Source organism: Pomacea canaliculata, linkage group LG5, assembly GCF_003073045.1.
Source record: "Pomacea canaliculata isolate SZHN2017 linkage group LG5, ASM307304v1, whole genome shotgun sequence".
In the NCBI taxonomy this organism is placed as follows: Eukaryota; Metazoa; Mollusca; class Gastropoda; order Architaenioglossa; family Ampullariidae; genus Pomacea; species Pomacea canaliculata.
The window spans coordinates 29,855,890-29,877,090 of NC_037594.1; the positions used below are offsets into that span (position 1 = coordinate 29,855,890).

A 21,201-nucleotide genomic window follows, 5' to 3' on the forward strand; every position below is an offset into this window, starting at 1 on the left:
TGAGTAACAGAAGATGTAGTGTTCGCAGTTCAGAAAGAAAAAAAAAACAGACATGAAAAAAATGAGAAAATTAATTAATGAAAAGTAATGAATGAATAATTTGTAAGGGAATAGAAAAAAAATCAGGAAAAAGTTCTACAAAGAGTGGGGAAGGGGAGGCAGGAATCAAGACACGAAGAAAACAAATGACTGGATGAATGAATTTGTTACAGAAAAAAAGGAAGACCAAAGAGAAACAAAACAAGTCGGCTACCGACGCCGGTGGTGTACTGTGGCAACAGTAAGGCCACCCGGATTGCATGTGGAGGTGGTAACGACTTCCCCTTACACCGCTTTGCCGTTGAGCTCGCGCGCCTGACGTCAGGCGGCGGAAGTGGAGTCAGACTTACGAGCTTGTGATTTGCACCTTGAGCGGCCATAGGATACCCGTTAATAGTCTACACCACCTTCTCGGCTTACTACCTGCAACACCTCGCCTTCAGGGTACACTGCTTCCTACAGTGCACGTGATTGACAGGCTGTCCGCGACTGAACGTGTGAACCCTGACATCGTTATAGTCGTCGTCGTCATCATCATCAAGATTTCCTCTTCTTTCTTCTGTGATGGTCATGCACCTGCATTTTCTGAATAGTCTCACGTGTTGGTCAAAGAGCAGGTGTACGAGGCGTGGAGGAGAAAGTTGTTTTTGTCTGTACACACAGCCAGTGTTCAGACGGTGTTCAGAGCTCACACATCATGTGACTGAAGCTAATGTGACGTGTCAGAGGTCGAAACTTTTGTTCATCTTGTCATTTCAATTTTGTAGTCGAGTTTTAAATGAGTGATATAATTAATTTGGTTAATGTCCCTTTGTGATAGCTCTACATTCCACAGCATAGAGACCTCGTGCACCAGACTGAGTTTTCACAGGCGGGTAACTTTTCCTGTATTTCCAATAAACTATCGCTTGTTTCACCTGTTGTCAAACATCCATTTTGTCCTTTCTGCAATAAACTTGTGACTCGTTATACCCTTTAACTTACACATTACAAAAAGACTTTCCCTATTGTTGACATTACAGAATGAAAGAAAGACAATAATCATACAGCACATAAATTCATTCTTTACGTGAAAATCGCAAGTTTTTAGCTCACCTTGAAGTTAACATTGTTTATTTAATAAATACAGAAGACTATTATCAAAATGCTACCAATGCCTACGCCCTTTGTTTTGCCAGTTAACAAAGGAACCAAACGTACACAAGAAAAAACGATGAACTTCAACGATAATAATTATGTACCCTTTAAAAGGTATAGTGAAAGGGTAGGAAAGGAGGGACAAGCTCCCCTCTCAGTTGCGGCTAGTGGTGGCCTAGTGAGCAGCGCTCACTCACTGGTGTCGTCGCCCACGGAGGACTCAGCAGACGGTCCAGGCTCATGGCCATCAATCCTCCTCCCACCGCACATTCCACTATGGTTCCTATCTGCCGCCAAGATGATCCTGGTGTTGGTGTTGGTGTTGGTGCTGGTGTTGGTGTTGGTGTTGGTGTTGGTGCTGGTGTTGGTGTTGGTCCCATATCCAGAAGACGCACAGCACCTCACACTGACGCCGTTGTCAAACTCCTACAGGAGAGACGAAATTTGTATTTGTGTACTGAGGTGAATGAGGTCCACTCTGGTGTAAAAGTACAAAGGAAGGAGGAAATACCGCGGGTAGCATGCAGCATGGACCCTGGCTGTCCATTCAGGGTGCAGACACGTGGAGTTTCCCGCCAGCAGACTGCAGGCACGAAGGAAGAAAATTACGAGTTTTAACGAGCGCTAGCATTGTCACTGTCATTGTCACTGTCACTGTCACTGTCACTGTCATTGTCACTGTCATTGTCATTGTCATTGCCACACTTCTGTCGGTGAAAGCGGGTGGAAGCAAAAGGCTCAGAATAGAATGATGCTACTTTGAATTAGTCGTCTGTGTCGTTGCCTGTTTGTAAAGGAGGAATTTTTGCTCCCTCCCTGTACACGTCACCTTAACTAGCGACTCAGGTTCATTGCCTGGTTTTTTGTTTGTTTGTTTTTGTGTGTTTTTGAGAATTTGAATAAATTATGTTTGCTCGTTGGCTAAGGGGAACTGTAAGCAAACACCTGAGATAGAGATTTACTTTCATGCGATGGGAAGCGATTTATCTGATATCATTATATCATTCACTCGCGCGTACTTTTTCTGCTGCATTTATTACTTACACCTTTTTAATTAGTTATTAATTAACACAGGTAACCTCACACAACATTATGTACAAATGGACAGACTACACCAGACCTGACATGTACACACTACAGTGACTACACCACAACCCTGCACAACATCAAGCCACAGCTGCAAACGTCGGTGCGTTCACATATTGGAAGACGGAGACACCTTAAAGGGTAGGGGGTGGGAGGCGTGGCACCCGGTGTAGGGGTCACCGGACAAGTGCAATGTGAGACAGTGAAAGCTGAGAAGCAGGCCGTGGGGCTGAGGGTGTTGGTGTTGCGGGTGTTGAGGGTGTTGAGGGTGTTGCGGGTGTTGATGGTGTTGCGGGTGTCAAACGAAGCCTGCAGGCAGCGCCAGGACGATGTAACTGCTGTGCTGTACATCATGGAGGACTGGGAGGAAGCAGAAGTTGAAGGAACCAGTGAGACAGCGGGACGACGCAGGTGGTTTGATGTCTGACAGTCCGACAGACAGGCCTGGACACTTACTGGTACCTACAGTACAGAAAGACAGGCATCGTGGTATATTATAGGTGCAGCCCTCCAAACTGAGCAATCACTGCAATCTATGAACAGAACAATCACTGCAATCTTTGAATCTTTGAACAGAATTACAGTCAGTGAAGCTAAAGTTTGCCAGTAAAATACTTTCTGTGTGAGTAAAAGAAGTTCTTAACTCTTGTAGAGAGATGCAGCTATGCAAACACAGAAACTGGTCGGCATATTGTTGCAGACGAACAAAACAAATGTTGGTGTACCAATTGCAGACAGAAGACATACTGAGCTTCAATCAGATGTCGGTCAAGAATGATTTTAACAAAATGTTTACAATTCGACATCAAGGTCTACGATACAACAGTAAAGCCAATATTTCCGAGGAGTATATTTTATTTTATTGCTACGATGAAGAATAAAATAGTAAACGACATGGACAGGAATCAGTAAAAAATAGACACGAAGCAGTTAGACAAAACTGTCTACACATCTATCGCGGTATATATATATAAACTCATTGTATTGATTATATAGAGATGCGGGACAGTAGAACAAAGGTGTGTGTTTAGAATTACTGTGGAAACAAAATAAGTAACACAATTTGAAGAACAGAAAACTGTGAATCCAAAAATTAATAATATAAAATTGAGTAAGTGGATTCATGGTTCTTACTATCAAATACACGTACACAAACACTTAAACGTCCGTGGTGTCACAGTCGTTGATCCTCAAACTGCCATTTGCTCTGTGTCGCCACCCGCCCACACCCTCATCCCCATCAACCTCCCCAGTCTATGCCCCCCTCCCTCACACACTGTCCCCCTTCTTGCCGTTAAATAAATCGAAATATTTACATCTTAATTATAGGTGCTTGGTAATCGTTCCGCTTGAATGACCGCAAAGCAAGCGAGACCTCGCTTGGAAGACATCGCGCATAACGAGCGTAATTAGTCACACAACAGCGCACCGCGTGAGCACCCGGCCACCTACCCCAGCATCAGCCTCCGCTACCCCAGCATCCAACCTCCGCAACTGGAGACGTCTGGGAGAAGGGGGCGGCGCTCTGCTCGTGTGACGGCGCCGGGCGATGGACCAATGGCAGCGCTGGAGGAAAATTGAGCCGCCCTGCGATTGGTCGCGAGGCGTAATTCGCGCAGCGCAGGGGGAGGGACCGGCGCGAGGCTCGCGTCAATACCAAGGGTAGTGTGTCGCGCCCAGGTTAACACATCGCACGCGAGTGACGGCAAGACTCGCTCCACGAGAACGTCACGCGTGCGCGCGCTGCTGTTGGTGTTCGCTTGCAGCCGTCGTCACCTGGTTCCAGCCGCTGGCAATGGCCCTGCAGGCCAGCAAGAACTCGGCATTCTCTCCCCCAAAGTCCATCTCCTGCTCCACCTCGTCGTTGTCGTCCTCGTCGCCCACAGCGTCGTCGTCCCCGAAGTTAACGCCGCCGCCAGAGTTTCACCGCCTCGCACCCTCGCCGCTTGTTTCTCCGTCGGGTGCACCTGTCTACACCATGCCGGACGCTGCTGCCTTCTCTCCTGCTGCGTGCATGGCCCGACCCTCCTCGGCCCTCTCGCGGACTTCCTCCCCGGGGTGCGCCAGTGACTGCAGCAGCGTCCAGTCTGAACACTGCTACCCACGGGGCCACCCGATCGTCTTGTCCAGCCCCGAGCGGCCGGGTAGCGGCAAGGAAAACGAGGAGTGCCCCTTGACGCCGCACCAGCACCAACACCAGCACCAGCCGCAGCCGCATCGCATCACTTCGTTCAGTGTCGCAGACATTCTGGCACACCCCAGCCGGCGGAAATCACCCGTGACCACCACACCGTCCCCTCCGCCACCCTCCGCTGCCCTCCACTCGCCAACCACCACCACGACCGCTCCGGTGCCGGTGGCCCTCGGGGTGGCCGCGCTGACGGATGTACGGTGGCCGGCCAACCAGTCGCAGCATCCGGCCATCCCCAGTTGGTTCCTGAGCTCTCCGCGGTACTCGCAGCCAAACAGTAAGTACCTGCAATTCTGCCGGCGAGTTCACAGTTCACAGTTCACAAAATATTCCCACACGCGCACAGCGCACGAGCTGTGGTGCGATTCCCATGCAATCACTAACAGACGACATGTTCCCATGCAGAGATAAATGTACAAAATATTCCCAGGTGTGCAGTATGCATTTGTGCACCACACAGCAGTAAATATGCAAATTATTCCCAGGCAATCACTGAAGTATTCCGAAGCATACCTGTAGGTAATGTTGATACCTCCACACAGGAACTCAGAACACTCTTCTCCTTCCTTCCTTTCTTTGTGTGTGTGTGAACTTTTCTGAGCTTTTCTGACTACAACAGTTCCAGAAACAGTTGTCACACTGTTGTACACCCGATTTCCTTTACATATATATATATAAAACACAGTAGAAGTGGAGGATAGTGTGTACATGTTCATTTTTATTTTTTTATCTGTCTGTCAGACTTCCTCCGTTTATTTCCCGTCAATCTATTTTTTTCACTCCCTCCTTCTTTTTCCCAGGACAAATGTGTAGAAAGCGCGTGTCCATGCAACAGATGATCAACTGTTTGTAGAGATGTCACATGTACCTGTGTTCTCGTCTGTAACTGTCTTGCTCATCACCCACCCCACACCTGTGGCTACTGTTTGTTGAGGACACCAGTCCAGTCACCTGTCTTTGTGTGGCACAGCATTTCTTACTGTTACTGGTGTAAACACTGGTTGTGACCGCAGGTGACTTGGCTGTGTTGAGCAATCAGATAAAATTTAAAATCTTTCAATGTGAAGGAACTGTTTTAAAAAACAAAATAAATCGCTTGTGCAACCATTTCTACATTTCTTTGCTGTTCAACAGACCCCTGAACTTGGTATACTTTAAAAACTAATTAATGCTCCGGTTAAAAAATACCGGAATAAATATTATAAAACAAACAAAGGTTGTTATTTTCAGTTTACATCTCAGGAAAATAACAACAACTAAAATGTTTGGCGGATGAGATTCTCTACACACATTTTTGTTTTGCCTACAACCATTAATTTGTATCCGGATTCCTTTTAGCTAAATAATGTGATGAGACTTACAAATGATGTTCTCTTTATGTCTGAATTTCTCACTCGGGTGTGATGACTAAACTACTGTCAGGGTTCACAGCTGTCATGGCCGGTGATGTTAGTTCTCCCACGTTTGTGGATTTTATCGTCAGTTAATATGTCAGTTTTTTATTATTTTGTTTTTACGAGAGCTTTAAGACTACATTAATATTTAATCAGCTCAAAACATCCATTTTCTACCGTTATTGACTGTAAAAATATTACAGATTAATGTGAAAACACATTTCTCTCAAAATGTAAGTAAATAAAAACCGTTATCAGCAGTCAACACCAGCGCCACCCTCCCTCCCATCCCCATGTAAGTGTAAATTTTGTTTTCTGTAAAGTTTGTTTTGTTTTTAACTCATAATGGCACCGTGTCATTCTAATGCAAATATTTATTCATTTACTAAGCATGAATCAAGAATGAGAGGATACATTTTACATATTTTTATTGCCATCTTGTGAGCGTGAGAAGGTTGTGTACAGATGTACAGAGTACACATGATGTCTACGCCAGCAAACTTCACCGAGTGAACAGTTCATTGCGGTGTGTGTGTGAGTGTGACCACCCCAGTGACCACCCCAGTGACCCACCCCAGTGACTGCAAGTCTCGGTCCTCTGCTCACACCCACACAAAACCCACTGGTGGGGGCTGGTGGGGTGACAGGGGTGGTGAATATTAGTGAGAGTCCTTAGAGAGACTAAACTAGTCCGCTTGTAACTGACTGACAGACGGGTAGCATGACAATCTGTTACATAATTGTAAACAGTAACAATAGTCATCCGTGTTCAGTAAATACACCAACAATACAAACAGTTGTGACATTGTCAACATGACTAATATTATTAGTACAAAACAGACTCGGGCAACAAACATCATCTGTGCTAAAGCTAGGGAGACTGTAAACAGCAAAACAACAACAACAGTATAAACATGACAGACTCATACAACACATCTCATCATACGACTGACACACACAGTGAGAATCGCACCCCCGTGTACTCACATGTTAGTGATACCCGGTGTGCATGTCGCTACTAAAGTGAGTGTGAGTGAGTGAGCGTGTGCGTGTGTGTGTAAGTGGGTGTGTGTGCTTCAGGGTGTAGACACAATTAGACATTTCGTCAGGTGTACTCGCCTACCTTTGCTGCCCTGACTTGTGTGAGTGTGTGTGTGTATTTGTGAGTGTGTGTCTGTGCGTGTGTGAGTGTCTGTGTGTGAGAGTGTGTGTTGTTGTGAGTGTGTGTGTGAGTGTGTGTGTGTGTGTGTGTTCTGTTACACACATGAGCATAAACAACATCGCTAATGGCAACCAGACGGGAAAGTACACACAGAAGTTGTTATCTATCCTCTATCCTCGTGCACCCAGCAGTGTGTTAACCTTTTCTTGTTGATGTCGCCAATGTCAGTCTCCGGCGAGTTGCGGGTACGTGGAGGTCACGTGTGCTGTGAGCTAACTGACTGTGACATTTCCCATAATGAACACTTAAAAGCCCTCAACATTCTCGTTCAGACAAGTCAAAGAATTTTCATTTTCATTGACATGAAAGCATGGTATAGGAAGGTATCTACAATATAAACATACTCAAACAGTCAATAAATACGATAAACAACACTTCACTCAGCTGTGTACATCTATAACCGAGGCTGTGTTGCTAATCAAACTGTTTCTTACCTGCATAACAGTCACCGGGCAGAGTATGAACACACCAACAACACACTGGTGTACATTAGACAGGGGATAGGTATACGGGTATGCGGCACCCGGTCTTTGTGCACATGCCCTACACATACTGCCTTGTGCCGGTGTTTGTACCCTGGTAAACATTTTATCATGTGATCTCGCAGGCCTTTGACTGACTGTTGTGTTGTAGTTGTAGTTGTAGTACTTGCACACGGTGTTGTGTAGAGGCAGACCTCAAACCATTTCTGTCACATCCATCATGTAGTTTGTAGTGGAGGTTCACTGGCAAACTGAGTTGACACCCGCCACAGTTTTACAGTTTTGTGCGCCTTCATCATGAGTTTGGACCTGGAGCCGCGGGCAGCAGTTTCAACTTCCAGGGACTCAAAAAAAAAAAAAAAGCAAAATTAGTGTAAGACTAGAAATGGGTGTAAAAGATAATCCTAAGGTTGCAATAAAATGCAGATGAAAGGGAACTGGAAGTAAAATTTGAGTTTGGTTTCTTTGTTAAATCATCAGATAGGGTCTGTCAACTGGATAAGTATATCAAATAAGTCTCAGACACCCCAACCCAAGGACTGCATGATTCCTGGGTTTGACTGTAACCAGGAATGACCGCTTGTAGAGAGGAATTTGTATGTATTGTCTGGCATCTTTACACCAGGCGATGATGCAGGTAGCATGCTCATGTCTAATCACAGCGACTCTCACCTTCCACACGAGGTTTGCAACTCGTCACTAGAATTTTCTTGTCATTCATCTTGAACACCACTGGTGTCCTCCTGTCCCACTCCTGTTCACACCGCCATGTGCCACGCACTGCTGTCATCAAACGACCTCTCTGATTTACATATGTGTGCTTACTGAGAGCCTGCCAACCTTACAGGTGCCAACATTTACGACAGTGGCACCACGTGTAGCCCTCGGCACAGCGACTTGTGACACTAGTTCAACCTTACACTTCGTGCGGTAAAGAGAGGGAAGACTATTTCTACATCATAGGGATAGACAGAAGAGAGGGAAAGGGATGAGTAGCAATGTACTCACCTGTGCTAACGTAGGTGTAACTAGCTGATGGTCAGTAAAGATTGTGTTGAGTACTGGGGTTACTGGGGTTACGGGGGTTACTAGTGTTCCCGTTTAGTACAGTGGATGAAGTCACTGAAGTGGGTCGTGTTACCTCTGGGGTGTTTACCAACCACAAAGGTCTTAATGTGCGGATTTAACAACGGGATCGGCAGCTACAGTGTAAGATAAGTCTGGCAAAAATGATATAAATGACAGCAAAGTGTGACAAAAAGACAGCGAGGCCTAACTAACCAAACAAGTAAAGAAGATATAAAAAAACAATTGAGTCAGAGAAGAAAATGTTTATAAAACTTGGGAACCTTTAGTTTTGAGAGAAGCTATATACATAATTAAAAATTGTCAGCAATTGAGAAAAACTGAAGGAGAAAAAAAAAAACTGTAAGAACGAGGAATATGACAATGACAAGAGTGAATATTGTCCAAGATTCTCATGGAGAAAGGAAACTTGCTCGTAAGGGGATTTATTATAGTCACAAATGCTGTGTGAGAATGGATGTAAGAGAGAGAGAAAAAATAAACTAAAGACGAACATTAATACCTGCGAAGTGTATTTGCAGTGATGGGGTTAACTTGTGAGTTGACAGGTAGTAGGTAACACCTGATTTAACATCTGATACGTGAAATTCCTGATATTTACAGAAACTGTGGAGCTCGTGTCTCAAGTGTCGCTGTTTGTGACAATATCAAGTCACAAAATATTTCACGAATCAAAACCTTTAAACCGGTTTATAAAGTATAGTTTATTTAAAATATGCTTGGGTTACAGCCTGTAAAATCATCGTCGTCGTCGTCGTTGTCGTCGCGATTTCTGTATTGCCGAATCACAGTCATCATGTGCTGTGCGCGTGAGATAAAGACACGACGATGTACAACATGCAAAGGAAGGGAAGGATGGGACAGGTACGCGGACACATGGAAGATATTTTACTGTCAACGGACGTGAGGGTAAAGTACGGGGGCGACGAGGAGTTAGACAAATATACAAGGCGACAACAAATTACGACTGACGTACATCCATGAATACTAACACTTTTGCCCAATATTACAATTTGCCATTGATGTATATTATTTAATATTAAAACTGTTTTAGTGAGCCTGGGAATAATACACTTACCCTCCACTGCACGCGCACAAACGTGCCGACCGTTAAAAGCCACTAAACTCCAGCAGCAACATAAAATAATTGAAGACAACAGCAAAAGCAACGCAAGTAAAAAAAAAAAAAAAAAAGAAAACTATAAAATTGTAATATTAACATGAAAACCACAACAATCAAATTTGGTTTCTCATATACATGTATCTATAGAGTTATCAAATGCGCAATAGGTTTGAGATAAAGTATGTGCTCGACATTTTCACCTCTACCACGCAGTGTGTGTGTGACAGACAGACAGACAGACAGACAGACAGACAGACAGACAGACAGACAGACAAGCCTGCACAGTCCGAGACAGATGCAGTGAGGAAGTCGGAAAGATAACAAGATAAGTCTATGAACGGGTACATTTTACATTTTTATGTAAAGAAACACAAGATGAGGACAGATCAGTGCCACCCCAAGGTCCGGCCTCATCGGCGATGATGCATGTGAAGCAGAAAGCAATCATCTTTGCTTTGCTATCGTCATGCCACTTTGTGAGAGGCCAGGATACCCTCACTACCCGGGGTAGGCTGCCAGCAGTCAATATGAACTGCTGGGTTCGATACTCTGTAGGGAACTTGGCGCATCCTCTAGTATTGTCACGTGTCATGTACACTGTACACAAACAATCAATCTACCAATTTTGGTATCTTCGCATTTTGTAATTATAATTTATTATGAACAAAAAAGATTTTTTCGGGTTTCGGAAAATTTCTTTGTTAGGAACATTTTATCCCTTTAATCACATATCAACTTAACGAAATTTTTCTGTCTGGAATTTTCATTTAGGTTCCCCCTAAAATCACATTGCTTTCACGACTAAATCACACTCTTCATGTGCTGGAAGCTCGCCATGTATATTTGTTGACTGATTGTCTACACTTGTCCATGTAATCATCTAATTAGACTGACTCACTAATTATCTACACTTGCCCATAACTCTTGTCTCGTGTAAGCATTCAATGTACATTCGTTAACTAATTATCTGCACTTGACTGTCACGTGGAACATTTGTCTCATTAGAGTTTTTAACCAGACAAATATTTTGACAACGGTTGAGAATAATGTCAGCGAAGTTTTTATGTGACAGTTACACAAGCTTTCGTCCTGTTGACAATTTCGCTCTTTTTTTATGGGGGAGGGATTTTAAATAACAGACACCATTTTAAATACTATATTATTCGCTTTCCCTGCATATTAAATAGACAGAAACTTTCTTTTCTTGTATAAGTTTAGTCGATTAGTTTATTCCTTCTTGCTCCTTTCAAGAGCACAGGACCGCGTATATTATTAACATTCTATTTAGTTTTTTGAATACTAAATAGTATATTTTATTTTTCAGCACATATATCTAATTAACAACCTTCTATTCATCTTTTTTTATGAAGTATAATGTATGCTAAATAGCTTTTGATGCTGAATAGACAGATATCATGTCTTTTTTATTTCAATCTTTTTCGTAAGAAATATTTTTATTCTTAATTACATGTAGCTAATGAATGTTCATTTTGAACACATGCTATACGATTAATCATTCTTAGTTTTTACTAGCTGCTGTACCAGTTCACCTTTGTGTAAACACACGTCTGCTCAGGCTCCCAACTCTCACCGTGCTTGCTCCCCATCTGTGCTGTAAAACAACAACAGGGGTCAGGGGTCACGTCCATTCCATTTACTTGCTGGCAATAGTCAAGTGCCGAGCTGCAGTGAAGGCCGAGGCTTCTTACAAATGCAACGGTGCTTGGATTTAAAAAAATTGTTTGCTGCCACTTCCCCTGTGCCCTCTCTTGGCTTTACTTTGCGCTTTGAGCCACTTTATGGGTGAGCATGATTTGCCACAAGCTCTCCGCCTTGCAGCCATGAAAAAAATATGTCAGAAAAATTAATGTACGTATGTGTGATAGTCGACTACAGAATCTGCCAACCGTACAAATACTAACATGAACGAACTAACGAACGAATGAACGAACTAATGAACGAACGAACGAACGAACGAACGAACGAACGAACGAACGAACGAACGAACGAACGAACGAACGAACGAACGAACGAACGAACGAACGAACGAACGAACGAACGAACGAATTCTTTATTGAGTAAACCTGATGGTTTGTTTCATAGGGTAAATTACAGAAAATAAACAAATACTAATATCATGAGAAAATGAGAGACTCCATGCGCTGTAGTCGGGTTTCATACACAGTCTGTGATGTGGACTCACTGGTTAGCAGCCATAAGTAGTCACTGAGTGGAGTAGTCACGTGGTCACGCTGCCGACTGCACGTGTAGATGAAAGGGTTTCGCCGCCAGTTTCTCCCAGCATCCTGAGGAGACTGCGTGTATACTGAGTCTTCTGACCTTTAACCTGGTCTTCCCCTGTGGACTTACATCACCTTGGTGTCGTGTTCAAGTCCGTCATAATGACCATCACTCAGTGGTGTCGCCAGCAGTGAGTTGTGCTCAGGCAGCCGCCCACAAACACCTTGTCCACCCGGCAGCTACTAACTTGTATCTCAGTCATCACCTGTATAACGATGACCAAACCACATCAGTGTCAGTCTTTTTCTGGTGTTGTCAACATGCACGAACTTGACAGAAAGACAGAAGGAGGCATGCACTCACTGGCCCCCAAACACTTTCATCTCGCGTGCAACATATTTACTCAACGGCCGCTCGCACATCGCAACGACTGAAATAATTTACTTTCTTGAGAACTCACTCACCGCCAGACACTCACCTGCTTCCTTGCCCTTGCCATCCCCACACAGTTGTAAGGTGTTTGTGTCCTTTCACCTGTTAAAATCTTTGTTATCACATGATTAACAGTGATCATTGTGATCGCTACTTCTGTCGATGTAGCAGGGTGGCGTGTTTGAATAAATCATCTTTGTTTACGAAAATAAACTTGTACTTATGTGGGTATTTGAGGATAATTTATGCTTTTCGCACTAACTTCCCCTTCCATGTGGTGGTGTTAGGTTTCAGTGATAGTAGGGGTAGTGGTGGTGTTTGTGGAAGTCAGCTTTTTTCTTTTTTGGAGGGGGAGTGCAGGGAGAGGGGAGATGATATTTAAGAAAACCACTTGACTTTATTATGAATGTAGTCTTCATATTTTTATTTTTATTTTTTGTTGCTACCACTGAGGAGCATTTTGTTGTCATTCAATAGCATCTGGCTAAAGCATCAACGTTGTTGTGTGAGAGAGAGATGGAGGAAAAGACCTTAAAAGCAGGTAGAATGCCGCAGTGTTTGACAGTCACACATTCATCATTTAGAGTTTGAGGAAAGCATGCAGATGATTTGAAATTTGTTTATTTATTTATTTGTCTTTTAATAACAAATAATAGTATGTTGACCATGCCTGTCAGTCTTCATGAACTCCCGTGCAAATGCCAGCGTGCAGCCTCTCTGCTCTCGTTGACCCTGACAAGCCTACTGCGCATGTCTACCGGAAGTTCCCACTTGGCTTCTGTCCGCCATAATATTCTGACTGCGCCCCTCCGCACAGTTCCATCCCTCAGGTCACTCACGTGGGAGAAACACCTGTTGAACAATTTGTCTTGCGATGTGCCATAAACTGCTATCTACCTCCACACGATAGCTGACAGGCTGCTCGTCACGTGACCTGCTGTAGCCCTGCAGCACGCAATGGATGTCTTCGGTTATGTGCAGGTCGCAGTCAGTGTAGAGACCACATCATTTTTTAAAGGGTAGTCATCATCTCTTCTCCCTCACTACGTTACCCTCCCCACCCCACTGTTGTCGGGTACCTGTTCAACCGCTGGGCTGATTGGCGAAAATTTGTCGCGGCTCACGGGTATCGAACCTGCCCGCCTCGGAGGTTAGACGCAAGTGCTTTAACCACTCGGCTGTTTGCTTTGCTGTGTTTTTGTGATGGGGATCGTACATTCTCGCCCTGCGGGACACAGTTCCTGGGTTGTTTTTACTTTCTCTTTCTTCAGGCTTGGGAGTCTCACTACATTCACTCTTGCTTGGATGAAGAACGAACTGACTGTTCCTACATTTCGGACGTGTTCACGGGTGCCATTCTCCATCTCTTGCCTGTCAAAGGATTAAAAACAGAAAATAATAAGGATTCCTTTTGGAAGGAGCCAAAACATTTTTCAAAACACAGCTGGAGTATCGTCAAAAACAACAGCAACAAAATTAAGTTCGTCTTTCAGTTCCATCAGGAACAGTAGGAACTGTGCTTCCACAGATGTACCCTTAGACTTTGGCATCGCAATTTGGCAACTTATCTGTTGGTAGATTAATGATCGTAAAATGTAGGTCTGTGCTTCTCTCCAAGTCTCTCTTTCACTCCTTTCGCTAGTTATAAATGTGCGCATGCTCGCGTGTGTGTGTGTGTCCGTGCATGCGAGAGAGAGAGACAAAGAGTGGAGCTCTTGCCTGCACGGGTAGGTGGGTGTGCAGGGCAGGGTGGGTGGGAATTTGTCTGTACATGCCGTATTCAAGCCGCGACTGGGAGGAGAGGGGAGAGAGCCGCCTGGTCACGAGTGTAGGTGAAAATTACCTACAGCGTAGCCGTATAAGCAGGTTTGCACCGCGGTGCCGGCTATAAAACGTGTTTTATTGGCAACCAGATAGCTCGCAGTTGCTGGCCTTATCACCGCCGCCCCTCTATCGGACTTGCCAGGTCCCCTCGGCGGTGCATGATAGCGGGGGTCGGTAGCAGGGAGGAACACAAACTCCACATGGGGGAAGTGGTCTGCACTCCAACACCTCCCTGCCCCCCGCTTTTGTTCACCTTCCCTTCGTGTTTTTAATTTAATTCTTTAAGTTGGTAGATGGTTTTCAAAGGCAGTCGCTTGCTTCAAAGCAGCAGATAAATGTCAGAGAACGAATAAGTCAGGAAACAAGGAAACCAACAAACAGAACGACTGAATGAGAACGATCACAGAACAGGGCAGTACCTCTGGACTCCACATACATGTACATGTAGTATTTAATTTCCACTCGATGAGCCGTGAACATTTGCAATGAACATGGCAAGTGCTGTTGTATCGAACATTTACTCGTTCATTTACAGTTTTGTTTTGCGGCAGACACTAGTTCCTCTTTTTCTTCATGTTTGTCTTTGCTGTTTACACGTTTGTTGTACCCTTTGTTTAGTTAGATACCAATATCCACAAAATTTGAAAATAACTATTCTTCAACACTCTTTGTTTTCCCGAAACAATTGTATGTGACACTTTTCACTTGATGGCACTGGACGAATAGTTTGACCTGAGAGCATACATCTCAATTTATAGTTGAACCAGTTGAACCTACCTTTACAAGTATGGCACCATTGGGCACATTCGCCTGGGCTCATAGATTGATCGCTTCTTTTGTTCGTTTGCTGGATTGGTTGAATAGTTATTTCTTTCTTCTTTTTTCTTTTGTTTTTGTGTTGATAAGTTAGAGTGCCTCCAGGTTACAGATGCTGTTGACGGTGAGGTACGCACTTCGTTTGTCTGTGTACTTGACAGTCAGTTTGTCTTCTGTCCGCAGGTGTAGCCACCCCTCCCCGACTGACCCCCAACAAGATGACGCTGCGGAAACACAAGCCCAACCGGAAGCCGCGAACGCCCTTCACGACGTCGCAGTTGCTGTCGCTGGAGCGGAAGTTCCGCGAGAAGCAGTACCTGTCCATCGCCGAGCGCGCCGAGTTCTCCAGCTCCCTGAACCTGACGGAGACGCAGGTCAAGATCTGGTTCCAGAACCGCCGCGCCAAGGCCAAGCGGCTGCAGGAGGCGGAGCTGGAGAAGCTGCGCATGGCTGCCAAGCCCATGATGCCCCCCGTGGTGGGGATCAGCCTGGGGGGCATGTACACACAGCTGCCCTCACTGGCTGCCCGTACTTCCCTCCTCCAGCCGCAGCTCTTCGGCGCCATCGCAGGTCTTCATCCACAGACGTCCTTGCAGCCGCCGGGCTCCCTCGGCTACTTTCACTGAACTGTCCGTTGAAAGAAAGTCAAGGAAGAGTGAGAAAAACACTTTGGTTCGTAGCAGGACCATTGGTCTCTGGGTCTCTGGCTCCCTCCCGGCAACGGTGTCTTGGACCAGAGTTTCTCGGGCAGCGGTTGGGGTACAGGAGTACTCATCTGTCTCGGTGGACTTGCTCGAAGCTGTTAGAAACTTTTTGTCAGCTTTGATCCCCCCCAAGTCTTACCCTGTTGACCTCTGAACTGACCAGTGTCTCGGTGACAAAGCGTGTGACTGCAAACATTTTGGCTACAAAGATAAACAGAAGCCGCTGTCACCACGTGATGTAATCATGCCGGGATTTTTTTTCTCTTGACACCAATAATGTCTCAAACATCACGAGTCTTTTCTTGACCTATGACCTCGTTCAGCGGAGCCAGCGGCCAGTACGTGTGGTGCGAGCCCCAGCCCCTCCCCCCGCACACCCATGTTCGCTTGTTATCGACACCCTGCACGTGATTGGTTGACCCCGCGCCACCACCACCCTGACACCCGTAAGAGTGGAAAGCGTGAGAAGGCGAGGAAAACAACTTCTTGAACTCATATGGCAGCGACTTTGAGGTACACACACACATACACACTAGCAGGGATGAGTGCAATGTACTGAAGAATGTAGCGCAGGCTCACAACAACCCACCCCTTCCCGTGCACCCGTAAAGTGGTGCTACGACGTCTCAGCGACTGTGATATATATATATTCTGATCAGTGTAATTCCGTGAACTTTGACCCAACCTAAGGTACGGGGAGGCTTTGGAAGCATGGAGACCACAGGGTTCTGTGTGACGATAAAATAAACAGAACTCAAAGTTTACCTGTGCAAATGAGTTATTTATACACCTAGGTCAGGGTCCGTCATCTCGACAAGTTTTTAAATGATGACAAACATGTTTTAGAATATAGAAGAAATATTCGTTGTACATTACCTAACTTAATCGGCGTGAAAACAAATGTTACAAACTGTCAGTGTTCTGTGTTTGGTTAGATGTGTGTTGATCTTCAATTATATCTCCATTTCCCACTTGGTGGCGTTGTGAGTACATGTCACATGTTGACTGGGGTAGATTGCTCTCTCATTCTGATGTTGACTGAGGGGTGGATTCCTCTGTCATTGTAAGGCACGAGAATGATTTTAGGAAGAGCGGTAAGAGTGAGAGAGAGATTGACTAATTGAATTCTTTATTAATCAAGGCTTCAGCCCCATTTAGGGGTTGGGTTCATACGAGTTTATAACATGACAAGGAGTAAGTACAGGATTTTAATTCTGTTCAGCGATAGTAGTAAGATAAAATATTTATAATATTTATAATATTGCTCTTTCTCTTGCCTTAAATAGATAATAGAGCAAAGTACACAATCTTCTACACGTAACTTCCTTTCTGAAAGACAAAAGCAACGAAAGTCTGACGATACCAGGGTATCTACAATATTTACATATTTACTACAAAATTTAGGATAAAAAATGAATTTAAAATTTCCTGGCTGTTCCACATACGATTTTCCATCGAGTGGTGCCCGTGTCTGTAGACATCTGTTGTCAGATCAGTAATGCTAAATCGTATTGTCATCACAAATTTGAAATGCCTATCTTAGCCTAATTGCAGATATATATATTTTCATGTATACACAGAATTAGCAAGCGCTCTACACACTAAATTGTCACGTGGTCATTGCAGTTTTGCCATCTACAATCTAAAAATCTCTCCTTGAAAGCATGCAAAAATTATTTCACTCATCCCACACCCTGGTTCTGCCAAACAAACCTGCGTCCAGACAATTGTGACCCGCGTGACTTTGCCCTTTAGGTTAAAGGTTAAGGGTTATCCATCTGCAACACCCTCGGCCAGTATCGTCTGCAGTTAACAGCTGATTTCATAGTGATTAAGTGTCTGTTAATTTATTGTATATGCCAAATCATTTAGTGTACAAATGTTTACAACAAGAAATGTCTTTGGTGCAAAAAGGTGAACTCTATCGGAGTCCTGACGTCTTTGTGAGAGAGAGAAGGTAGGGAGGGAAAGACACAAAGCAACAACGGACAAAATAAACTTATTGCAGACATTCATGTAATTTAGTTGTTTTTTTTTTAATTTATGGATGGCGAGTTTCAATAACCGATTGCTAGTTCTTTCAAGGGAATTTGTGACAATTTTATTTTTTCATAGGAGCTACAGAAACCGCGGCAAGACGATGTTAATTCCTCCTTTTCTTTGTTCTCCGTCTTTTTCTCTCTTCTCTCTCTTTCCTTTTTACGGGGACGGCTGCTTTGCTCGACAGAAAAATTAATTACCAGGTTTTTTTTTACACTTCTTAAGACTTTCTTTATTTTTATTTCTTTCTTGCTTGCTTTCGTTCCTATACATATAGTGGTTGCGCTTTTCTATCCGTAAACACAGGTTTACCTGTTAGCAACACACTTGACTTGGAAGTGGAGCAGGTTAACTCCACAAATAAACTTGAGGTATGGTAGTAAATGGATAAAATGTTAGACAGCAGATGCCAGACAAACTTACCTACTGACTGTATCTTTGTCAGCGCCATCAACAGGAAATAAGAGACGAAAACATTTGTGCCAAACACACAGCGCCGGGGAGTTCAAAGGTTAGAGCAGCGATTAATGTTTACACACCTACAGCTCGCCAGGTGTCAGACTTCGTCACCACCCCAGTTCCCCCACTTTCCCCCCACACAATATACACTCAAATACCAGTAGTGAGGCTGAGACGATTCCAGTCTAGGACTGTCTCATAAATTACGATTTCTTTGAAAATCTTCTGATTTCAGGGGAAAAACTCATTGATTATCATAAAATAAATTTCTCGATTTTATGCATGTCACTTTTTTTTTCTCGCCATTGCGGATGTGAAGAAAAGTAAATAAAGTACTTATATCTTAGCTGCAGCTGGGAATGGAAAATGCAGTTTGCACATAAAGCCGGAAAACATCTTTTGATACAAAAGCACAAATAACTGCTTTTCCTTCTCAATTAGCAAACAAACATGACTGATTTCTACCTTAGAGGACAAAATGATATTTATCTCTGTATCTAAATTTACAAACAAAATAATAAATCAACAGTAAGATACTGTGAGGTCTCCACTAGTGTTCGTGTTCTGCTTGTCAAATGTAAGTGCATCTCATTGTTGACTTTTTGTTTTTGTTGTTGTTTTTGTTGTTTTCTGCAGTGACGGTAGGCTGCTGCACCCGTTAATTTGTCAGAAGCGTGTATGAAAAGGTTCGAATATTAATTTCTTCAGGCTCTATAGGGTTTTGTTTCCCCATTCCCTCTCTATTTTTTCATAAAATTGAGAAGTCTTTCTGTGAATTCTAAAGATTTCCTATAAAATATTACGACATTCATTACGTACAGATATCACATTTGAATGCCAACTTGGTAAGTATAATTGTCTACATTAAAAAAAAGGAAACATTTACATTTTTTATTTTAGCTGCTTCGATGTGTACTCAAGAATAAGAATCACATCGAGCTACCGAGCGAAAACATACATGTGGTCACGTGGACACGAGACGGGTAGTGTCAGCGAGAGACAATACCAATAACAACTAATTAGTAAATAATAATAAAAAATGCAAAATTTGTAAAGCGAATGCCCACACTCCTAAGGATCATGCTCTTAGCAGGAAACATGGACAGCATGCGAGGGACAGGAAGACAAACAAATAATGTATGATAACATATGAACTATAAAAAAATAAGCAACCGTATTAACGAAGAATAAAATAAAATTCAGAAAACACAAAGAGGAACCCAAGTGAAAAACTAGAGTTGATAGTAGCATGATATTACAGAAGGGAGGGTGTGACAAAGGACTGGCATTATGGGAAAGGTTGTTAGGAGTAATAGCTACCTCGCCCCTACAGAACGGGTGGGGGGGTATGTTCAATTAGAGTAATTCAATAACAAAACAAATTATATATTTTAACAGAAAACGTTTAAAACAAAAACGAGAAAGGAGGGATAGAGGAGGAGGAGCGGGAGGAGTGTCAGGACTGGCAACTCTAGTTACAAAGTTTGTGGGGAGGGTGACTGTCGAGACGGGTATCTCACGGGTCGCCAGTCAAACGCCGCCTGGGGCTGAGGTCAGGGGCGCGAGCTGGGGCGGGGCCCCTCCCCCCGTACCCCCCTCCCCACTGACTTACTGCTACAAAGGCCCCCGCCGCCGCCGGCGCCTAGCATTACTACCATACAAATAGGTGCCAACCGCTGGAAATTGAATCCCACCTTCTCCATTTCATTGCACAGATTATCCTGCCTGCCTCCAGACGAGGGTTAGCCAGGCTGCTGCTGATAGCACTCCAGTCTCCTCCACTCCTCTCTCTATCATGGCAAGGGAAGACTTCATACCTCTCTCTCTCCTTCTGTCTCTCGCTACGGCAATATCATACAATGTAGTCTCCTATTAAGGAATGACAGAATGCAATCATATCATTATAGAATTCGTTCAGACAGTCAATTTGGTAAAATCAAAGTATTTTATCTATATTATGCTGGACAGTTGATAAAAATTCTTTTTATATAATAATAAATACAACTTCTGTATAGCATCAGCCAGACTCAAGGCGCTTTATATGTAGGCATGCAAGCACACTATGTTAATTAATAAAATAATACTAGCTAAATATTATTATATTAATTCATACATAATATTAATAGAAGAAGTAGAAAAATGTTATTGCTATGTGGCATGGAACAGGCATTCTCCTTTCTTTAGTGATGCAATCTGATCGGATCCAGCAGGCCCTGCAGGAAGACAGAGTGCAACGTGCAAAAACTAGGGAACAGATGGATGTGGGAGACATGTCACTGACAGCAGAGTGTGATATACTACTTGACATGTCACTGACAGCAGAGTGTGACATAAAACTTGACATGTCACTGACAGCAGAGTGTGATATACTACTTGACATGTCACTGACAGCAGAGTGTGACATAAAACTTGACATGTCACTGACAGCAGTCTGATATAAAACGTGACATGTCACTGACAGCAGAGTGTGACATAAAACTTGACATGTCACTGACAGCAGTCTGATATAAAACTTGACATGTCACTGACAGCAGAGTGTGACATAAAACTTGACATGTCACTGACAGCAGTCTGATATAAAACTTGACATGTCACTGACAGCAGTCTGATATAAAACGTGACATGTCACTGACAGCAGAGTGTGACATAAAACTTGACATGCCACTGACAGCAGTCTGACATCAGTGTCTGCAATAAAGTGGCGACACTTTGACAGCTACAGAGTGAATTAAATGTTCACACATTTTAAAGTTTATCATTCGATTCTATAATTATATACTTGTTTACGGAACGAGGCTCATTTGCAGTTCATTGTGGTCAGGTGAAAAGTCAGCCACTCACAAAGCACACCTGGGAGTCCGGGTACTTGACAGCTTCACTGAACCGGGTACACACACGTGTGCCTCTTGATTTCTTCTGTTTAGT

The 21,201-nt window shown here is 43.8% G+C and overlaps 1 protein-coding gene and 1 long non-coding RNA gene across 2 annotated transcripts; one reads left to right on the forward strand and one right to left on the reverse strand.

Moving 5' to 3' along the window:
• Positions 1–1,190: 1,190 nt before the first annotated feature.
• LOC112564998 lies at positions 1,191–12,112 on the reverse strand. The gene is made up of 3 exons (XR_003099319.1): positions 8,224–12,112; positions 7,504–7,895; positions 1,191–2,724 (listed from the first exon to the last, which is right to left on the reverse strand). It is a non-coding gene; the product is annotated as an uncharacterized LOC112564998 (long non-coding RNA).
• On the forward strand, positions 3,813–16,748 carry LOC112564996 (homeobox protein GHOX-7-like). The gene is made up of 2 exons (XM_025240202.1): positions 3,813–4,730; positions 15,257–16,748. The coding sequence occupies exons 1-2, from the start codon at positions 4,058–4,060 to the stop codon at positions 15,697–15,699; spliced, it is 1,116 nt and encodes a 371-aa protein (XP_025095987.1). The 5' UTR covers positions 3,813–4,057; the 3' UTR covers positions 15,700–16,748.
• The last annotated feature ends 4,453 nt before the right edge of the window (positions 16,749–21,201 follow it).